The 23494-nt window shown below is 36.4% G+C and overlaps 1 protein-coding gene across 7 annotated transcripts in view; it reads left to right on the top strand.

Moving 5' to 3' along the window:
- Positions 1–23430, top strand: part of NSRP1 (nuclear speckle splicing regulatory protein 1) — a 43632-nt gene extending 20202 nt beyond the window's left edge. For 6 of the 7 annotated variants that reach the window (XM_043479035.1, XM_043479044.1, XM_043479073.1 and 3 more), the window contains 5 exons: positions 14817–14873; positions 16776–16904; positions 17789–17996; positions 19074–19182; positions 21917–23430. In XM_043479035.1, the coding sequence (XP_043334970.1) occupies positions 14817–14873; positions 16776–16904; positions 17789–17996; positions 19074–19182; positions 21917–22976 (1563 nt within the window). In that variant the 3' untranslated portion in view covers positions 22977–23430. Of the gene's footprint in view, positions 1–12936; positions 13001–14816; positions 14874–16775; positions 16905–17788; positions 17997–19073; positions 19183–21916 lie in introns of all 7 variants that reach the window. The other variant, XM_043479063.1, reaches the window with a different exon arrangement.
- The last annotated feature ends 64 nt before the right edge of the window (positions 23431–23494 follow it).

Here is a 23494-nt window from a genome sequence, read left to right as displayed (position 1 = left end):
TCCTTTTTTTCCTGTCTGCCATAGGAACAGCATGTTGCAGACAGGGACTGCACTTTCAGTCTCAGTCCTATAGCCATTCATAGTGGACAATGTAATATGAGCAAGAAATAAACCTTTGTGTTGTAAGCCATGAGATCTTCATGTTGTTTGTTGATGCAGAATAAATTAGTGAAAGTTGGTCAGTAACTCTGAATTGCTAGAAATTTTACTAGGCATTTGAATTGAATTTTGTCATGTTTTTTCAGTATCTGTTACTGTTATGATTATAGTGATAGATTTTTCTAGAGTGAATCCACTGTTTAAATACTGGAGAAATCCTGCTTGATCTTAGTATACTATTACTTTATATGTGCATCTGGACTTCATTTCCCCCTCCCCCCCTTTTTTTTTAAATTGTGGTAAAGTATACATAGGGCTTCCCTGGTGGCTCAGTGGTAAAGAATCTGCCTGCAATTTAGGAGCCACAGGAGACGTGGGTTTGATCCCTAAGTTGGAGAGATGCGTGGAGGAAAAATAGCAACCCAGTCCAGTATTCTTGCCAGGACGATCCCATGAACAGAGGAGCCTGAAAGGACTATAGTCCTTGAGGTCACAAAGAGTCAGACATGACTGAGCATGCCGCCAAATATACATAACATAAAATTTACCATTTAGTTATTTTTTTAAGTGGGGCATTAAATGCATTCCTGTGCAACTATCACCACTCTTCATCTTCAGAACTTCTTCATTTTTCCAAGCTGAAACTGTACCCATTAAGTAACAACTCCCCTTTTCCTCTTCTCCCTAGCTCTTGGGAACCACCATTCCACCATTTATGAACTTGACTACTTTTCTTATCTCATATAAGTGGAATCATATAGTATTTGTCTTTTTGTGACCGACTTCACTTTGCATGGGCTTCCCTGATAGCTCAGTTGGTAAAGAATCTGCCTGCAATGCAGGAGACCCCAGTTTGGTTCCTGGGTCAGGAAGATCCCCGAAGAAGGGATAGGCTACCCACTCCAGTATTCTTGGGCTTCCTTTGTAGCTGAACTGGTAAAGAATCTGCCTGCAATGTGGGAGACCTGGGTCCTTTCCCTAAGTTGGGAAGATCCCCTGGAGAAGGGAATGGCTACCCACTTCAGTATTCTGGCCTGGAGAATTCCATGGACTTTATGACCCATGGGATTGCAAAGAGTCGGACATGACTGAGCGTCTTGCACTTCACTTTTCACTTAGCGTAATGTCCTCAAGTTTCATCCATGTTGTACGTGGATTGCACATGTCAGAATTTCCTTTCTTTTTAAGGCTGTATAGCATTCCGTTTTGTGTATGTAACACATTTTGTTTATCCATTCATCTGTCATGGACACTTGGGTTTTTTCCAGCTTTTGACTGTTGTGAGTAATGCCACTATAACATTTGTGTACAAGTGTCTTTTGAGTCCCCACTTTCAGTTCTTTTGTGTATATACCCAAGTAAAATTGTTGGATCATATGGTAATTATATTTTTGAGGAACCACCACATTGTTTTCCACAGTGGCTGCACCATTTTACATTTCTGCCAGCAATGAACAGCAGGTTCCAGTTTCTCCACATCCTTTCCAAAACTTTCAATAGTTATTATTGACTTTTTTTTTTTTTTTTTATAATAGCTATTCTCATGGATTGGGCTTCCCTGGTGGCTCAGATGGTAAAGAATCTACTTGCAGTGCAGGAGACCCAGGTGTGATCCCTGGGTCGGGAAGGTCCCCTGGAAAAGGGAATGGCAACACATTCCAGTATTCTTGCCTGGAAAATTGCATGGACTGAGGAGCCTGCTGGGCTACAGTCCATGGGGTCGGAAAGAGTCAGACAGACTGAGTGACTAACACTTCATTTCATTCTCATGGTAGTGAGGTGGTATCTAATTGTGCTTTTGATTTGCATTTCCCTAATAATTGATGTTGTGGAGCATCTTTCACGTGCTTATTGCTCATGTGTAGATCTGTTTTGGAGAAGTCTCTGTTGAGGTCCTTCTGCCCATTATTAAGTTGTTAAGTTGTAGGAATGTATTCTGGTTATTAGACATATGACTTGTGAATATTTTCTTCTGTTCATTGGGTTACCTTCTCACTCTGTTGATTTTGTCTGATGCACAGAATTTTGAACTTTGATGAAGCCCAGTTTATCACATTTTCTTTTAATTGTCTGTGCTTTTGGTGTCACATCCAGTAAATCATTGCCAAATCCAAGTTTTTTTCCCCAAGGGTCTTAACTCTTCGGTGTAGGTTTTTGATCAGTTTTAGCTAATTTTTGTGTATGTTATAAGGTAAGTATTTGCTGTTAAGTCACACTGGCTTGTAGTTTTCTTATTCTGTTCTTATCTGATATTGGTGTAGCTCTCCATCTTTTTTTTTCTTTTCTATAACAGTGCTCTCCAGTTGTAATATGGAGACCCCTGGGTGTTCTCAAGATCCTTTCTTGAGGTCTGCAAAGTCAAAACTATTTTCATAGCAGTACTAAGACATTAATTTGCCTTTTTTACTCTCATTTTCCTCTTAATGTGCAGTGGAGTTTCCCAGATATTCAGTACATGTGGATTGCAACAAATTGAAGACAGAGCAGTATGGGAAAACCCAACAGTCTTCAGTTAAATAGACTTGTAAAGATAATAAAGCACTGCCACTCTCCTTACTAAATTTTTTGTAAACTAGTTATTTTTCATAAGACTATTTTGAGTATGAAATGGGTTTATTGTTATTTTTTGATGAATTAATAAATATTTAAAATTTTCTGTTTTACTTTCTAATATGGTAAATATTAATAGGTATAACTCACATAAACAAATTCTTTGGGTCCCCAATAATTTTGAGTGTAAAATGTGTCCTGAGACCAAAACATCTGATAACCTCTGCTTTAGAACAGTTAACAGAAAATATATTCCTTTAAAATATTTTAAAATACACAGTAATATTTTGCATTTGGTCCTTAACTATTTATTTCAGTTTCTTCCTTTTTTGATCTATTTCAGGTTCTACATTTTCAGCCAATTTTGGTTATTTGTATTTTCCTAAAATAATCATTCATTTTTCTAGGAATTCAAATTATATTTGTAGAAGATTTTAATAATAAAATACTTACTAAAAATCTTTTCTGAACTTGGAATTATGTCTCCTCCCCCTGCCGCCTATTTGCTATTTTTCTCTTTTTTTCCTTCATCAGACCTGGGGAAAGTTTGCCTATTATATTACCTTTTACAAGAATTAGCTTTCTGATTATTGGTATTCAATTATCTTTTAGTTCTATTTTGTTCTCTGTTATTTCCATACAGTCTTTGTTCTTGTCTGTTCTTTCTTACACTCTTTAGTTGAACATCTTTTTTGTTTCCTAAAACATTTATTAATGGCTATAATTTTTTCCATAGTCCTGCTTTGCTTGCCATAGATTTTGTTATTTGCTTACCCTCGTTGTATATTTTTTAACAAGGAGCTTATAATTTTTATTTTGATTCTTTTTTTTTTTAACTCAAGAATCATTTAGAATTGTAACTTCCAGGTATCTGGTTTTTTCCTTTCCGTTTGCTGTCATTGATGCCAATGCATTTTGCCTGTGAACATGTCCATGTGAGAATGGTCCATGTGAGACTTCTGCTTTTTGTAATGTTTTGACATTTCCTTCATGGCTTAATACAGGTTTTGTGACTGAACCAGGTATATTTCAAGTGAAAATATTTTTGTTTTCTTTAAAGTACTGCACACACTTGTACTGTAATAAATACTTATAAACGTATATATGAATATATATTCACGTTCATGTGTATAGTCATACATTCAATTATTTAATAGACACAAGCAAGTTGCCGTCTGTCATGACAATCTTTTTGAATTTTTTTGAAGTGTGACTACCTTTAGGTGGGGCTTGTACTCTTTGGTTAGCTGTGGTTTCTGCTAGTCCCTACTGATTACTATAGGCTGCATCTCTCAGGCTCCAGAGTGAGTTTCCATTCCCTGTCCAAACTTAACTGTATTGTTCAAGTCTGTACCCTTTCTCACTTGTTGTCTATTCGACATTTTTCTGAAGATGGTATGGTAGTTTACCACGATGGTAACAGATTGCTGGTTTCTCTTTCTAAATAAATTTTATACATTTGAAACTATGTTAATTTTGTAAAGACTCATTAGTATCTTTTTGGGTTGTTCCATTTTTGCCTTGACTTAAGATTTGTTTAAATTAATATTGCTCTGTTCTTCCTTTTTTTAGCCTATTTGTGCTGTGTCTCTCATCATCTCTTTATTTTCAGCTTTTCTGAATTCATCCATTCATTTACTTGTTACTTTTTTTTGTATCTCTTGGATATAGCAGTGTTTTGTCCTTGTCTTTTAAATAGGTGATTGTGATGTTTGGACTTATTCTTGTCATTTTGTATTTCTCGTTTACCATGCTTTCTTATTAGTCTTACTTATTTCTTATTTTTTCTTTTGTTTGTTGGATTAAGATTTTGTTGCTGTGGCGATGGTGGCTGTTCATTTTACCTCCAAGAGTTTCACATTCTTTTAAGTTTCAGCACAATAATTAAACGTATATTACTCTAATGGTGATTAGAATATTCACATTCTCTCTCAATCAAAAACCTTAGCAAGTTTTTCCCTCCTTCTATTCTCTCTTTTTCTGCTAGGTTGATTGCATCTGAAATTTTAGTAGGTTTTTTTTTTTTTTTTTTAAACCATTCATGCATTGTTGATTTCTGCACCCTACTTCTTTGTACTTTCAGTGGTATTTTCTCAAGGAATTCTTTTAGAGAGTATCTGTGGGTGATAATCTTTAAATCCTTGCAGATCTACAGATGTCTTTATTTTGCCTTTACTCTTGAAAGATAGTTTGGCTACGTACAGAATTTCAAATTCAAAATTATTTTCCTTCCAAAGTTTAAAATAATACTATGTTTTCCTTTTATCTCCACTATTTCCAAGTGGAGGGCCCTGGTATCAGTCTGATTCTTTGTAAGTAAGCATCATGCTCAGCTTCTTTCCCAGGTGGTGTTAGGATTTTTCTCTTTATCCTTGGTGTTGTAAACTTTGAGCAGTCATGTGTTCACTTAAAGGCAGAAATGAAATCTTTTAATATGCCTTTTCCAAAAAAGGCAGAATGTAACGTGGGTCGCCTGCACTGCTGCTTCTAATTCAGAAGCGCCAGTTAATTCGTCTTTGTCTTGTGCTATCTGTACCCTTTACATCAGAACCTGTAGTACCCTGGGAACCATGCCCCTCTTTTCTGGCATTCAACCTCTGGGCAGTTTTGGTTTCTAGTCTTCTGTCTTCCTCAAGTTTCCAGTCCGTTGACAGTATCCTTTCTTATTTTCTAGCATGATTATGGATTTCTTTACTGTCATTCTGTGGGTTTGGAGGAGGAGGAGGCTGCAGCATGTGTTAATCTGCCACTTTAAACCAGAAACTTTGCATTGCTTTCCTAACTCTGACATCTTGAGCAAATTGTTTAATCTCTTAGTTTTAGTTCCATATTTAAAAAAAAAAAATCTCTATAATATCTAAATATTTATTTTAAGGACCAAAAGTACCTTCAGTGCCTAGCACATTGCATGCACAGAATAGAAGTATCATAAACAGTAGCTGTGAGTGCGTGCCTGGTCGCCTGTTGTTACTTGAGTCTGCGACACTGTGAACTGAAGCCCTCTAGGCTTCTCTGTCCATGGGCTTCTCCAGGCAAAAGTACTGGAGTGGATTGCCATGCCCTGCACCAGGGGGTCTTCCCGACATTCCGGGATTGAACCTATGTCTCTTGAGTGTCTTGTGTTGGCAAGCGGGTTCTTTACGATTAGTACCACCTGGGAAGCCCAAATGGTAGCTGTATTGCTACAATAAAAATAATATCTTCTTTGTGTGCAATAACTGTCGTCATTAATCACTAGTCATCTGAAAGTTTCTTGTGCTGTCTCCATCCCACTTTGTGGTAGACTGTTGAATTTGGTAGCTTGGCTTTTTCGAGACTTTTTAATGGAATCTTGATCTTCATTTTGGGTTGTGGCCTTTAACTCAGAATCATTATATTAGAAAAACTTTTTATAAAAAAAGGCAGTAATAACCATAATTATATCTTCACATTGTTTGATTTCTATACAATCTCATTGCACCCTTTTTAGTCATCATTTTTAACTGACAATTTCTGATTAGAAAATGGTAAAAGCTTTACTTCTAAATTTGCTATTAAATAACAGAATTAGCTTTCTGTTTTTCTAAAACCATATGCATCTTTGTCATTCACCGACAGGCTTTGATATTGCCTATTCTAGCTTCACCATAAAAACCATTAAAAAAAAGTTTTTTCTTTATTTTCCTGTTGTGTTTCAGTGTGTGTAGTCAGACAAAAAGCAATAACCCCCCATCTCATTCTTGGATTTATCAAAAACTGAAAATAAAATAGATCAGATCACTTTCTGAAACAAAATTACTTTATTAGTTTAGTAATAATTTGAGGCTACTTTAAAGATAAGAAGCAGCATTTGGGAGGAGATTCATTTCCTGCCTTTGGGTTTTATCTGTAAGAACTACATCTTCAATGTCAAGAGATTGTGTATGTATAACTGAACTCTAATAAAGGCTGTGCTGGGGATACTGCACACCTGCCTCGGTCATTATGATCGTATATTAGGTGCCGGACTGTTGCTTGTCTTAAAAAAAATACATTACCAAGTGTATTTCATTAAAATTTGGCCTGTGTGGGGAGGAGGATTACAAGACCTTCAACTATTGATTATAAATGTGCTGGTTATTACCAACAGGGTTAATGGTGTTCCTTTGGAAAAATAAGTGGAATAAATTGTAGTTTTCCTTTTATTGGTAAATTAAGCAATAATTGGAAGAGATGTTATTAATTATAATAAATTTTTATTAGTACTAAATCTTACAAAATGTTTTTCTACCACTCTTTTTGACTGATGCAACATAGGATATTGAGAATCATGTTTGAGTTTGTTTTTTCCCTTTAATCCTTACTTTATGCTATATATGAATATTAAAGAACTATTCTTTTCCTTATGAGGAGTCCAAAATTATGCTTTTATATATATTCCTTTTATGCTTATCCCACTTTTTGCTTTTCATCACAGAGAAATTATCATATATAAAAAAAGAAATTATCATATGAAATAATATTTTTACTTCAGAACAGCATACTTTTATGACATTTTCTTCTCTATCTCTGTATGCTTATGCACATGTGTGTTTGTCTTTTGGGAACTGTGACATCTCTGACAAGGAAAGAACTATCATGCATGTAGTAAGATTCATTTTGAAGCAGAATTGTTAGCCATACTTCTCATTTCAAGGCACATTGACATTATCAGCCTGCAGAGACTCTTTTACTTTATCAGTTTTCCTCTTCATTCCCTCTCCTGTTCCCTTTTAAATATACTCTGATATTTGATATATATGCTTGAATATGTATGTATCCTTTTGTATTGTTGTGGCCGGGTTGGGGGCGGGGGGGGGGGGGGCGCGGGGAGCTGGTCATTGGTGTTGTTGGCCATGCTCTGTGGCTTGCAGAATCTCAGTTCTCCCCGACCAAGGATTGAAGTGATCACACCAATGAAGGCGCAGAATCCTAACCACTAGGCCACCAGGGAACTCCCTGGACAGTTTAAATCAAGGCCAGGATCAACTATGTCAGATATTTCTGAGAGGTCAGATAAGCTAAATGCCCGAAGTATTGTTTAGGCTTAACACCAAAGGTTTTATAGAGAGCAATTTCACTGGAGTGGTAGGGATAGAGGCCAGGTTATGCTGGGGTTGAGGAATGAATGTGGATAGAGGCAACAAGGGTAGACTTTTGGCTCTAAAGGGATGCTAGGATTCTTAAGGTGCCTGTTTGGGTCAGGGGGAGAGGGATCTTTGTTTTCTTACAGGAGAGATTTGAGCCTGGGTTCTGGCCCACTTAAGGGTTTTTAGGTTTTGTGAGAGAGTTGTAGGAGTTTTTTTGTTTTTTTTTTGTTTTTTTTTTATGTTTCTCTTTGAAGATACCAACATCATAGATATCATTCAAAAAGGGAAAAGATAAAGCCATAGAGGAAAGATGTTTGCAACCACAAAAACAAAAGATTGTTGTCCAGACTAAACCAAGAACTCCCAACAAAGCATTAAGGAAAAACAAAAGATCCCAAATAGAAAAATGTACAAAAGACACAAATAGGTTTTTCACAGCAAAGGAAACTTTAGCTGATTAATAAATACATGAAAAGATGTTCAGCTTCGTTAATGATAAGGTAAATGCAAAATAAAATCATTTTATGTCCATAAAATTGCCTAAAGAATAAGATGTTCCATAATATAAAATGTTCCCAAGGATAGAGTAGTAGGAATTTATGTACTGTAAATGGGAGTGTGAATTGTTTAGACTACTTGAGAGAATAATTTGTCAATATTTATTGAAATTGAAGATAATCCTACAGTGTAGCAGTCCTGCTCCTAAATGGTTGCACATGTGTATCAGGACACACTCAATGAGGTTGATAGCTTCTTTGCAGAAAAGGGAAACCCAGATGTTCATCAGCAGAGGAGTGGATGCTAGTTCATATTCTGCAAAATAAAGCAACATCGTTTAGAGATGTAAACTGGAGGAGGTAAACTGTTCCTCTACCCTACTAGAGACCAGCTGGGACTGACGTAAGATAGATAAGCAGGAGGATAGAATAGGAAATTCTATTACATGTATATGAGAGCCTTCACAAGAAAAAATAAAAACCCAAAGAAGTGAATAGATTAAGCACTTATATAGTAGGTTAACAAAGGGAGCAATTGTGGAGAAGTAAAATTTGGAGCAGACTAAAGAAAGAGTTACACAAACAAGATCTATTCGTATAGCTTTCTCCTGGCCTTGACTCCCCTATCTCTGGTGATAAGAATGTTTCTAACTCCTAGTATAGGGAAGGCACCTTTCCCATGTGAATTTTCTTTCCTGCTTTAGGGGAAAAAGGAAGGTCAGAGTGTCCTTGCACCTGCTGTTTCCCAAGTGTCTCTAACTCAAATATTGGAATGTCAAAGCAGCGTATTTTCAGGTAGCATGTCCTGAGCACCTTCAGTATGTAGCAAAACTAAAGTAAGGAGACTCTAAACAAAATTCAGAGTAGAAAGAGTAGGAGGTGAGATTAGGGAAGGATGTATAGGGATTTCTTAGGCTGGAATGAATTCACAGATGTTATTTTTTGTACATAAAACTTTTCATAATAGTTTTGAAAGGTGGCAGTAATTTGTAATGTGTGTACAGGGCCTTGACAAAGACTAAGAGGTTTAAAAAGAGATGAGCCTGGATATAGTTGGTAGAGAAAGAAGATAGATTTGACTAGTGAAAAAGAAGAATTGGTAGGTAGCATTAGGGCCCAATTACAATTAGAAAATAAGAAATTATATTTTCTTATATAATAAGTGCTCAGCAGGCCTAATATAGACAATACATGGTTGGATTGATTTGGGACTGGGTTTGTCAAATGAGTGCAGAAGATAGGCAGTATAGCAAAGAAGTTAAGATTATTGGCAAGAATAGTTGACGATTTACTATAAAGATTCTAATAGAAAATGAAATTATTTTGTCCATAAAATCAAAGAAAAGATACAGTGGAAATAAGTGATCAGCAGAACTACTGTATTTCTTCAAATCTAAAACATTGTAGGTTGCACGGTTATTTTATGTGAAAGTGTTAGTCGCTCAGTCGTGCCCAACTCTTTATGATTCCATGGACTGTAGCCTGAGAGGCTCCTCTGTCCTGGGGTTTCCCAGGCAAGGATACTGGAGTGGGCAGCCATTCCTTTCTCCAGGGGATCTTCCTGACCCAGGGGTCAAACCCAAGTCTCCTGCTTTGCAGACAGATTGTTTATCTTCTGAGCCACCAGGTACCACTAAAAGAACAGTATCAAATATGAGTCTCTCTTGTCACTTAGAATTGTAATTGTGTATTTAGTACGTGATACAGTATTGAAGAGTTCTTTTAGTCTTAATTAGGTACAGATTTTTAAAGTTGGGTTATTCTTAAACATACATAAAAAGCAAAATATAAGTGAAGTTAGTTGGTTAAGGAATTTCTAAAGCTATTTCAAATCTAGAGTCTCTTTTGGACTCACTTTTTCACTCAGATTTTGTATTTCCACACTATATCATTCTCTCTGGCATTAAACCCAATGGTTTTAAGGAGGGTATTTGGAGGTGGTGAAGTAATAACCCCAAGTGGGAATCAAAAGTAAATTTCTCTACAAAATTGCATGATATTAAGAAATGCAGCATGAATACTCAGTGAAGCTCATTCTACAAGTTTTGATGCTGATACTTTTAATATTTACACACGCAGGCAGTATTATCAGCTAAGGAATTAAGAATACCTCTGGTTCAACAGTAATTAGATGGCACCACTGATCATAAGCCATGTCCAGTGTCAGCAGTGTTAAAACGTGAAGTAATGCACATCTTATATTCAGTGAAATTTGGTAGAAGGGTAGTAGTGGTTATCAGGTGGGTTGCCCAAGTTTATAGTTTCAGAGCTGAGTCAGTTGAAGAAGATGACAAGAGTGACCATGAGAGAGGGTGGCTGAAGTAGAGAGGAAACCATCAGTAAATTGTACTCAGATATGATACGACTTAAAGGGAAACTTAAAAACCTTTTAAAACATAACTGGAGATGAGGAAAACCAGGTCAGTATTTGTGGCATGGGTTATCTGGGATGATGATGGCATGCCAGAGAGATGGCATGATGTTCCTCAGTAGAGAGGAAGACTGAGCTCAAGTAATAAAGGGTTCATAAACTGAGAGAAGAGGGGGATAAGTGTAGCATAGTCATGTAGTATGAACTTCATAGGAACAGGGATTTTTACCTACAGTATATGAAACTAGAATCAGGAGGACACACAGCTTCCTAATCTGAAGTACAGGGTGTGTGAGCCGTGAGCAGCTTCAAAAGAAAGATGTCTTTAGAGAAAAGCCAGTTTTTAGTCAAGGAAGTAAAAGAAAACTTCATCATAGAGGATGAGAATGTGGGGTTTGTAAAGGACTCAATAGGAAGGTTTGAGTCAAGAAGCAGTGTGGCCGTCGAATGAGAGGAGGTGGTTATTGGGTGGCTTCTTGAGTAGTGAACAAGGACTAACATGGGTGTAGCCTTGAAGTTTCCCCATACCATTAAGTATTGTTGAAAGCAGATTTTTAATGGGCTAGAGAACTTTTTGTTGAAGAGTATACAGTTACTTAACCAATCTTCTTTTGTTGAAGGTGCAAAAGAAGCCCATTCATTTAGTAGTTCCTTGCTGTCATCTCCCATCATCCAATGTTGACTACAGCATCACAGCAGAGGACTCCCTCAAAAAGAGAAGAGTTCTTTCTAATCTCATGCTTTGGGGCAATGTATTTTCATTTATAGTTGCTAGTAAAATCACTCTCAGTTCTAGAATGCTCATTTCTAGCTATGCCACGGCTCCCATGGCTTGTGAAGGATTCAAATGTATTCATCCACCATTACCCTGTGTTTTGGTGTCCTGACTATGAAGCCTTAAGGAATCTTAACACACAAAGAAAACATGTACACCTTTTAAATATTTGACAGACTATGTTTTTCTATTTCAGTTGTTGCAAATTGAATCATACTGTACTATGACTTCATGTAAATTCCAATGTCATATTTATTCACACTGATAAACATAAAGTGGAACATAGTGTACATGCTTTTTTGGTGAACACTTTGGTTTAATTGTAATACTCCAAGGGAAAAAAACCTATAGCTACTATTTTCACATAACTTAAATTTTCATTTGTTTAAATATAAGCATTTCTTTTTCCCACTATTCTTAAATATTAGCATAGTATTAATAATAATAATGGTAGTAATGATAGCTAATATTTATTGAGCTCTTCTTTAAGCCAGATACTTGCAAAGAACTTTTTACATATTAAATGAGATATTAAATGAGATATCATTTAATCCTCAAAACCACCTTGTGAGGTGGGTACCACTGTATAGATGAGTAACATACCTGAAATAACACAGCTAGTAAGAGAGAACAGTTTGAAAGTCAGATTCCTGAGCTTACACTTGTGACCATTATTCTGCACTTCCTCCTTTAGGAACTCTTAAATTTAGAGGCTGACATGTTGGCAGTTATTATATATCTTAGTTTTGTTCTATTCATAGGGCACATGTATGAAATCTGTTTCTTTTCTTGCTGAATTCAGTAAGATGAAACCTTCCCTGACTTACGCAGGGGAACCTTTTTCATTTTTATCTTCTCTTGCATATCCTTTTTCATGGAAACCAGACTAAATTTGTCTTAACATTTGTATTAGTATTGTAATTTAAGAATATCTCTTAAAACCTAGAAAGACTTGACCTTTAAAATATAAAGTCTTATTGATCTTGCATTTAATTTTACCATCTCTAATACGAATCTGAACTAGAGTTTCTTACGTTTGTTATATAGAAGATTTTAAAATGTTATTTAATACATGCACTGATTTTTATATAGAATCACTGTTACTGAAACAAGTTTTATTGCTGCTATTTTTCAGTTTTTTATCTGTGTTTAAACAAGTTGTTGGCATTTCAGCCATCACCATTAATAATTTTAAGTTCCTTTAGCTGGAAGACAGAGATGAACTTCAAAAGAAGATAGTCTTCCCTGAGTTTTTCAGCTTAGTTTCAGTTACTTCTTTATCCACTGATGCTCTTGGAATCTGGGGGTATAAGTTGGTGGATAGGATATGTGAAATTACTCTCTCCATATGTTATCACTCCTGTAAGTAATAACAACTGATTTTTTCCAAAGGTCAGATTTCATCTTTCCAAATAGCTATAAACATGAAAACAAAGTCTCTTGAGATGTCTCAAAATCTGTGTGCCTTTTTAGATTGGAGAGGCCTTTCCCTTCTGCTTATTCTACATTATATAAACATCTAAAAAGTAATAGCCTTGTGTTTTGTTTTTTTTCAAGTTCAGTAGTTCTGATTGAAGCAACCAGTGAAAGTAATAGCAGGTGAACGATGACTGGAAGAGAGGTAGGAAAACATAATAAAAATAATTGCAAAAGTCCAGCATCTGGGGATTTAGTCTTCTAGTCAACCCTGAGGACACTGTTGACTCAATGATTAAGAAAAATAAATTTAGTATACACTTATTAGACTGAGACATTGGTCCAACGGTTAGGACTTGGTGCTTTCATGGCCAGGTCTAGGCTCCGTCCCTGATTTGGGAACAAAGGCCCTGCAAGCTGTGAAAAACAACAAACAGAATGCATTGGAAAGAATTTTATGAGATATGCTTACTAGAATATTTAATATTTTCATGTTTATAATTTATATTCTAATGAGTGAAAAATATGTCATATCACATAACAGGGACATTTGATTTAGATGAGTAATACTTGTAATACATGAGTAATATACTTAGCGTACTGGCACCTGACTCTATAGAGTCAGGCTTCCCTGGTGGCTCAGATGGTGAAAAATCTGCCTGCAGTGCAGGAGACCCAGGTTCAATCCCTGGGTCGGGAAAATCCCCCGGAGAAGGGAATGACAATCCACTCTGGTATTCTTGCCTGGAGAATTCCATGGACAGAGGAGCCTGGTGGGCTGCAGTCTGTGGGGTCACAAAGAGTGGGTTTCACTTTCACTATAGATTTTAGTTACTATTAATATTTTTGTTAACAATGTCTCTTCTTCTAGTTGGAGTCAGTTTACTGTCACCTAAAATAAACTTGGTCTCTGCCTGTACACTTATTTTAATTTATTAAGTGTTCTGTTATTACTCTCTGGCTTTTGTGTATTAGTTTTACTCATCTTGCATGGTCATAGAAAACTAGAAATAAGTTCATTGATTTTCTTTGTTTGTTGCCATGGAAAACAAGCATGCACCAATTGATACAGCTGAAAACAGCAAATGTCAATAGGCTAGAGACCTATAGTTCTAGAGCTGAGGATTATATTTTTAGTTAAAAATAAATTCTTGAGTAGTCTTTTTTAAGATATAATTTGCACAACATAAAATGCACCCCTTTACTGGTGTTACATTTCTGTGTTGGTTAGGATATTTACAAAGCCTTAAACTTTTAAGCGAACAGTTTTTCCCAAGTATTCTAATTATATTTCTTTTCTTAGCTGCAAGTCTTTACTTTTGCCCTGTGGTTAGTACTTTCTGTACTCTTCTTGCCTTCTCTGAAATTCCTTTTGATTGAGATCTGATGTCATCTCTTTGGGGAAGTCTTTCTTGATTCCTCAGACATTTAGTCTCTCACAGCCCCCTTTTTTAATCCCTTTATTATATTGCTTATCATATTCATAATTATCTCTTTAGTTTTCTTTCCTTTCACACCATTTATCTCAAGCATAGAGACTGTTCTTGTTTTTCTGCTACCTTCAGAAATTCGAACAATGTCATGGTAGGCTTTTTGGTACATATTTATTGAATGATTATAACAGCAAGTAGTTCTGGCAGTCCCTAATCTGTCAGCGTGTTCTAGGAGTGTGATTTACTATATTCAGTGTTGAATATTAAAATAATGTCATTTTGTTTGGGGGAATTATACCATTTTAGTATTGGAAGGCACCAATCCTCCCTGACTCAGCACATACACATTAATATATGCACACAAAGCAAATTGAAATCCATAGAAGTTGAATTACAGTGTTGAAGCTGGGACTGAAAATCCATGTTACCTCATCTTGTCCCATACTAATTTATTTTCTCTTACATCCTGATGACTTAAATTAAAAATTCATTTGTCTCCTAAGGGAATAGACCTTGAAAATGTTAATTCATAATACTGGAAAAGAACTTTTAAATTGGTTTAAACAATGACATTTTCCTGTTTTATAGACCTCCGTGAGTGAAAGCCTTCAGAGGGAAGCTGCCAAGAAGCAAGCAATGAAACAGGTAAGGTGGAAAGGGTGAATTAAATGTATTTGGTGAAGTAATTATTTCAGCTCACATTTTAAAGTGTCAGTTTTGGGATCTGTGCAACTGAGACTGCACAGTAGGTGTGTATTAAGTAATTTTATCTTGACACTTGTTTTCTGAAACTGTGTAATATGTTTCTTGATTTGCATAAATTTCAGGTTTCTTGTATAAATTTTAAGGGAGAAAAACACACTGAAGAATTAGTTCCTTATTGCTCTATTCTAGATTAAACCCATTTCTGCTTTCAGATGACTTAGTCTGACAGTGGGTTGCATGGTTTAATAATTCCTGCTATTGTGAGCTGCCAGGATACAGCAATTCCACTTCTGTGTATGTATCCAAAGAAAGTGAAATTACTAATTTGAAAAGGTACATGCACCCCTGTGTTCATTACAGCATTATTTGTAATGGCCAGAATATGAAAATTACCTAAATGTCCATTGATGGGTGTATGGATAATGAAGATGTGGAGTGTACACACACACACATATGGAATACTTCTTAGCCATAAAAAATGAAATATTGCCATTTGCAATAACATGGATGGACCTTGAGGGTGTCATGCTAAATGAAATAAGTCAGAGAAAGACAAATATCATATGATTTCACTTATACATGGAATTTAAAAAACAAAACATTGGAACAAAACAAAACTCATAGAGAAGAGAATTATAGTTGCCAGAGGGGAAGTATATTGGGGACTTGGTGAAATGGATGAAGGGGATCAAGAAGTACAAAATTCAAGTTATTTTTTTTAAAAAGTCATGGTGATGTAATATACAGCATAGTAACTATAGTCTCTAGTGACTATAGATATTGTATGCAAATTTGGAAATTGTTAAGAAAGTAAATCTTAAAAGTTCTTGTCACCTCAGGAATTTTTTTTTTTTCTGGTAGCTTTGTATGGTGATGGATGGTAGCTAGACTTACTGTGGTGATCATTTCACAAATGTCAAATCATAGTCTATGTCAGTTATACTTCAGTGAAAATAAATAAAAAGTTCCTTATAATTAAAATATTTTTAATGAAAAATATATCAGACAAAAAATTCTTTAAACTAATTGTATTGCAAAGTAATTTCTTTAGTGAATATACTACTTAAATTCTAGAGGTGACATCTCTAAAAATAAAGCATTTTTCAATTACAAAAAAAAGTATTTCCTACTGTTTAAAACCTGAACATTTTATTTGGTAACACAACTAAAAATGATATGAAAGTTTAATATGTAATATAATACAGGCATCTCAAAAATAAGGTTTGATATTCCTAAGTCATACCCTAGTCCTTTTGACTTTTTGATGTGGGTAGCTATTTATTTTGGGGCTTCCCTGATGGCTGATTGGGTAAAGAATCCGCCTGCAATGCCTCGGGTTCGATCCCTGGGTCAGGAAGATCCCTTAGAGGAGGAAGTGGCAATCCACTCCAGGATTCTCTTGGAAGACCTCATGGACGGAGGAGCCTGGTTCCAGTCCATAGGCTTGCAGAGAGTCGGACACAACTGAGGGACTGAACACACCACTATTTACCCTTAAGTGAATGGATGATAATAATGTCTAATGTCTTGGAGCAGGGCATGGCAACCCACTCTGGTATTCTTGCCTGGAGCATCCCGTGGACAGAGGAGCCTGCGGGTCTGTAGGCCACGGGGTCGCAAAGAATCAGACAAAACTGAACGACTAAGCACAGCACAATGTTTAATTAACGCTTACTCTGTGTACGGCTCTGTTCTAAGTGTTTTAAGTTTAAAATGTGATTGATACAATTTTTATGATATATTTCTGATTTATGATCCTGTCCCCAAAAAACCACTTAGACTTCTTCTGGTATCTATTAGTTGGCTCATATTTTTGAAATATGTTCGATTTTTTTTTTAAAGACCAAACTTGAAATTCAGAAGGCTCTTGCAGAAGATTCTACTGTATATGAATATGACAGTATTTATGATGAAATGCAGAAAAAGAAGGAAGAAAGTAACCCCAAATTGCTTTTGGGAAAAGACCGAAAGGTTTGTAGCTGAAAATACAAACTTTCTTTGACTTTGACTGGCATTTTGTATCTTACTCTTTTTTCACCATGAGAATGATCTGACAAAAAATTTTAGGTATATAAAATGCGAAGAGCCCCTAGTTCCAGATAGTGTGGATTTGTTAGAATCTAGGAATCTGTATATAAAGTATCCTAACAGGAGCAAGAGAATTATCTAACAATTTTATAAATTTTGTTTTTTGCTTTAAAACTATTCAAATTATTTTTTGAAAGTTTTTCTTAGGAAGGTCTTTGTACTGCTCCTCCTGTTCGTGTTTATTTGTGTTTTATAATTTTTTTGTTGCTTCCTAGCTGGTAATTGAATCAGCCACGTGTATCACGATCAAATTTTTAGTTTGACGAAAATGTAAAGGTGTGGAGATTGAATGAAATAAGTTCAAATTTTCTATCACTCTTCTCTTTCACAAAGCATGCACTGGTTTCTAAGGATCTTTACATCTCACAGTATCTGAAATAAAGTAGTGGTATAAAACTATATTAAAGCTACTATTTTAAATAATTGTATTTCAACTAATGTGAAAAGCTAGTTGGAACGCTTTCCTGTTCACATAATTGAAGAAGTAAAAAAAATACCATTTTGTAAAAAGGGTGAGAAAAACAGTGGGAAAATTACCTATTTAGTTTGAGATTTTTTTTAAAATGGTGTTTTGAATAATTCTATCTATACTTAAATTTCTATTGAAACGAATTTTATTTGCAATCTTGCTAGTAAATTTGTATTGAATTTTGAGAAGTTGATCCTATTTATTTGACTTTCTATCTTAATGAATTCATGATAACAGTAGAATATTAACAATTCATTATCTTTGACTCTCTCCGAAATAACCTTATTTTTCCCCCTAGCCCAAGTACATTCACAACTTACTGAAAGCAGTTGAAATTAGAAAAAAGGAACAAGAAAAAAGAATGGAAAAGAAAATACAGAGAGAACGAGAAATGGAAAAGGGAGAATTTGATGATAAAGAGGCATTCGTAACATCTGCTTATAAGAAAAAACTGCAAGAGAGAGCTGAAGAGGAAGAAAGGGAAAGAAGAGCTGCTGCACTTGAAGGTGAAATGAAAGGGAGAAGGGTAAAAGGAAATAGAAATAGGAGAATTCTGCCCTGTGGTAGCCATTTGCTCTGTCACTGGACTTTTAGATTATAATGTTGTCATAATTTATGTATGTGAATACAGGGTACAAGGTATATGATGTTATATAGTGTTATAAAATAGTAGAATTTAGGTAAAGACACAGTTGCATTCTTGGTAACTGTTATATCTGTTCAGCTTTCTAATCATATCTCATTTTGTTGCTTAAAACTGTAATCATCACAAGTCATTGCCTTAGAAAATGATTTCAAATGTTAAAACATCAATTACAAGGCATAACAGCACAGCATTTGTCAAAGGGAATATAAACTGAGATTTAAATCCTAGTTATATTTTCCTGGGATGAAAAAACTAACATCACCCAAGGAGCATTAACCAGGCATTTACAAAAAGAATAACATTAATTCAAGAAAGAACAAAGATGTGCAGAGGCCAAAAAATATCTTAATGCTTTACTGCAGTACTTTCTACTCATGGTCATTTCTCATGATCAAAGTAAAATATGTAATTATAAACAGCTTATTTATCAAGTGCTTACCAACTTTTTTTTTTTTTCCCCATTTATTTTTATTAGTTGGAGGCTAATTACTTTACAATATTGTAGTGGTTTTTGTCATGCATTGACATGAGTCAGCCATGGATTTACATGTATTCCCCATCCTGATCCCCCCTCCCAACTCCCTCTCTATCCGATCCCTCTGGGTCTTCCCAGTGCACCAGGCCCGAGCACTTGTCTCATGCATCCAACCTGGGCTGGCTTACCAACTTTAAATGGAAGAAAACCACATGTGTAAGACTTGGTCTCAGCATGTACTATGTGTTCATCTAGAGCACCACTCAGGACGAGATAGTAAATAAACAGGGCTACATCCCAGTAAAAATCTATTGATAAAAAAGGCAGCAGGCCAGATTTGGCCTGCAGACTATATAGATCTAGAGACCAGTTTATACACTATGTTATATCTGTGCCTGTAAAACTGAACTACATTTTGGCTCGTTGAATATATTATTCTCACTTGTGCTTTCATTCTCTTAGCACGTTTGGATGTAACCAAGCAGAGAGATCTCAGTGGATTTTATAGGCACCTATTAAATCAAGCAGTTGGTGAAGAGGAAGTACCTACATGCAGCTTTCGTGAAGCCAGGTGAGATGTGGCATATGGAATATTTAGAAGAAGGATTAAGGGGTGAAGTCGTTCAGTCATGTCTGACTCTTTGCAACCCCATGGACTATAGCCTACCAGGCTCCTCAGTACATGGGGTTTTCCAGGCAAGAATACTGGAGTGGGCTGCCATTTCCTTCTCCAGGGGGTTTTCCCGACCCAGGGATCGAACCCAGGTCTCCCACATTGTAGGCAGATGCTTTCCCGTCTGAGCTACCAGGGAAGCCCTTCCAGAAGAAGGATACTGCCCTTGATTTCTGATGTGATCCCACGATCATTTAAACTCCCTGGAAGTAGAGGACTGTAGTATTGCATGTTTTGTTGTTAGCCAAACCTGACCTAATTGAATGAATAACTAGAGATTTACAGCTTTTTAATATCAATAACCTCAGATGTGTAGATGACACCACCCATATGGCAGAAAGTGAAGAGGTACTAAAAAGCCTCTTGATGAAAGTGAAAGAAGAGAGTGAAAAAGTTGGCCTAAAGCTCAACATTCAGAAAACTAAGATCATGGCATCTGGTCCCATCACTTCATGGGAAATAGATGGGGAAACAGTAGAAACAGTGTCAGACTTTATTTTTGGGGGCTCCAAAATCACTGCAGATGGTGATTGCAGCCATGAAATTAAAAGACCCTTACTCCTTGAAAGGAAAGTGATGACCAACCTAGATAGCATATTAAAAAGCAGAGACATTACTTTGCCAACAGAGGTCTGTCTAGTCAAGGCTGTGGTTTTTCCAGTAGTCATGTATGGATGTGAGAGTTGGACTGTGAGGAAAGCTGAGTGCTGAAGAATTGATGCTTTTGAACTGTGGTGTTGGGAGAAGACTCTTGAGAGTCCCCTTGGACTGCAAGGAGATCCAACCAGTCTATCCTAAAGGAGATCAGTCCTGGGTGTTCATTGGAAGGACTCAAGCTGAAACTCCAATACTTGGGCCACCTCATGTGAAGAGTTGACTCATTGGAAAAGACCCTAATGCTGGGAGTGATTGGGGGCAGGAGGAGAAGGGGACGACAGAGGATGAGATGGCTGGATGGCATCGCCAACTTGATGGACATGAGTTTGGGTAAACTCCGGGAGTTGGTGATGGACAGGGAGGCCTGGTGTGCTGTGATTCATGGGGTCACAACAAGTCGGAAGCGACTGAGCAACTGAACTGAACTGAATTAAAAACCTTTAGTTCAAGGTATTTTTATCATAGTAATTCTGCATGCATGTTCAGATAGTGTATAAAAAGAGAAGCGTATCTTTTCATAAATAGGACCTAGCCTCTGTAAAACATAAAGATTCACATAGTCAGGGCCTTAGAAATGCTTTATCCAATATGTAGCCACTAGTTTCATGTGGCTGTTTAAATTAAATCTGAAATTTTGGTCACATCAGTCACATTTCAAGTACTCCATTCTCACATTTGGCTAGTGCCTACAATATTAGACAGCACAAATATGGACATTACCATTTCTGTAGACTTTTTTCTGGCTATGCTGTGCGGCTGGTGGAATCTTAATTCCCCACCAGGGTTGGAACCTGGGTCTCGGCCCTGAAAGCACTCAGCCATAACCCCTGGACTACCAGGGAATTCCTCACTTCTGTTGGCATTTCTGTTAGCGCTGGTCTAGAAAGGAAGGCCTGGCGGAATTCTGAATAAAATTATAAGATATTATGCACACTAAGTTGCTTCAGTCATGTCTGACTCTTTGCGACCCTTTGGACCGTAGCCCATTAGGCTCCTCTGTCCTAGGATCCTGGCAGTGGGATTCTGCAGGCAAGAATACTGGAATGGGTTGCCATTCCCTTCTCCAGGGCATCTTCCTCACCCAGGGTTTGAATCTGCGTCTCTTATATCTCCTGCATTGGCAGGTGGGTTCTTTACTGCTAGCGCCACCTGGGAAGCCCATAAGATATAGGAATAGTGAAATTATCATGCTATAATATATATTTGAAGGTAAAATTTGTCCTAAATTTGTATCTAAGGAAAACAGTTCCTTGAGAACCATAGTTGTTGCTTTGTTTGTGTGATGAATAAGTGATTACTGAGAATGAGTGTGTGAGTAATGTAAATAAATTAACCACGCTGATCAGCTGGGAAAATGTAGGTGGTATAAACAGTGTTAATGTAACTGATCATAATAGCTGGATGGATTCACATATTTCCATTTTGTTGTAATAGATGCTGAGGTGTATAGCAGGAGGCTGATGCCTTTTCAATCGTGAGAAGGATTATTTAGTGATATTTAGAATTATATTTTGTCACCATTTTGTGGTGAAAAAAATTTATCTTCATCTTTTTCCAGGACTATTTTAAGTATTTTTTAGAAAGAAAGAAAAAGAGCCACAACTTGAACTTCTTGTTGAAAACTAGTACTTATTCCAGAATATGCCTTTTCCTAATGATTTGTTGTCTGTGTTTGGCAAAAAGGAAGACCTTCCATAGACCCCTACCTGAAGGATCTAGTGGTCTATACAGAAGGTCTGATTTTTACTTTTTCATTTCTACCAATATTGAAAATAATCTGAATGATTAGAATATACTAATGATAGGTGTTTACCAGGTAAATAGACATCAGCACCTTTCTGAATTCGGGACAGTCAGAAAGCATGTACAGTTGTAAGTGTATTGACTTAGGTACTGCTGAAAGTTCTATGAATTTATTTATAGAATTTATTATAATTAATAATGTGGCATTTTGTGTTACATTATTTTTCTTAAGGTCTGGAATAAAAGAAGAGAAATCAAAAGGATATTCTGATGAAGTAAGTTCAGAGAGCAGAATACCTCATGAGAACTGCATTAGCCGAACTGGTGTGAAAGTAAAGGAAAACCCAGATGCAGACAGTGACTTTGATGCTAAGAGCAGTGAGAATGATGAAACGGAGGAAAATAAAGTGAACTGCAGAAGGGAAAAGGGCACAGAGACCTTACAAAATGACTCCAAGCATCACAGGAATCCCACCCACTCACCGTCATCTAGTGAGGAAAGAGAACATGGTACCAAATGCCACACAAAAAGTTCCAAGTCAAGAGGACATGAGAAAAGGGAAGGTCAACACCGAGAGAGACCATCCAGGGAGCAGGACAGCTATTACACTGACCGTGATTCTCGAAAAGAAAAAAAGGATTCCCATAGGCACAGAGAGTCCAGTCACAGAGATGCACACTGGAAGAGGCATGAACAAGAGAGACTGAGGGGAAGAGACGAGAGAGAAAGAAATGACAGAGAGTGGAAAAGGGAGAAAGACAGGGAGAAATATCCCTCCAGAGAACAGGAAAGACACAGACAACGAAATAATTATGACCGACACAATGAGAAAGGATGCGAGAAGGAAGAGAAAAGCAAAGAAAAGGAAGAGCGTGTGAAAGCAAGAAAAGAAAGATATGAAAACAGTGATAAATACAGAGATAGAGAAAAACGAGAAGTCAGTGTTGAATCTTCAGAAAGAAATCGAGACAGAAAGGAAAGCAGCCCAAATTCTAGGACAAAGGATAGGTTTCTTAACCAGGAAAGAGCCAGTAAAATGAGAGACATGGAAAAGGACAAAGAAAGAAACCCAGAGAAACCCCCTAGTTCTGAAGCGTCATTGGGAGCAAAACACAGAATCACAGAGGAATGCCAAGAGACAGGCAAAGAACAAGAGAAGCCACATGAGACAGTGAACAAGTTTGCAAAGCGGAGCAATGAAGAGACTGTAATGTCAGCAAGAGACAGATACTTGGCCCGGCAAATGGCAAGGATTAACGCAAAGACATATATTGAGAAAGAAGATGATTGATGACTGCTCCAGTAGAAAGACCTATGGAAGCCCAGAAAATTACAACTCCTGAAACACACTGTGTGAACACATAAAGGAGTGTGTTAAGAGTGGTTGGGAGGGTATTTTAAAATATATTTTCAAAATTCATTTTGGGTTTAGATTAAGTCAGAAGTCAGTCCTTTTATCTTGAATGTTTAACTAAGTTAATATGTAATATTATTAGTACGACCTTCTTGGTTATATTCAAGTAACCTAAAGAGAATGCTAAATCCTCATAGGTAATATGAGGAAAATTAGCTCTACTATGACCATTAAAAAATAATTTAAACAACTCTTTATTGTTGATTTTGTTGCAGGAGCTGTTTATATTATAAATACTGTGTTTCAGATAAAAATAATGTGGATTTGAATGGAGAATATCATTTTACTTTTTGTCCTTAAATTTGTATTAAAGTGTAAAATATAGATCATACATCTTGTCTAAGCTTTTAAGCTCACAACATACCTCTCTTAAAATAAAAATTTTGATAACATTT

The sequence above is a fragment of the Cervus canadensis genome, chromosome 1 (genome assembly GCF_019320065.1).
Source record: "Cervus canadensis isolate Bull #8, Minnesota chromosome 1, ASM1932006v1, whole genome shotgun sequence".
NCBI classification, from domain to species: domain Eukaryota; kingdom Metazoa; phylum Chordata; class Mammalia; order Artiodactyla; family Cervidae; genus Cervus; species Cervus canadensis.
This window is presented reverse-complemented; position numbering and strand designations above follow the sequence as displayed.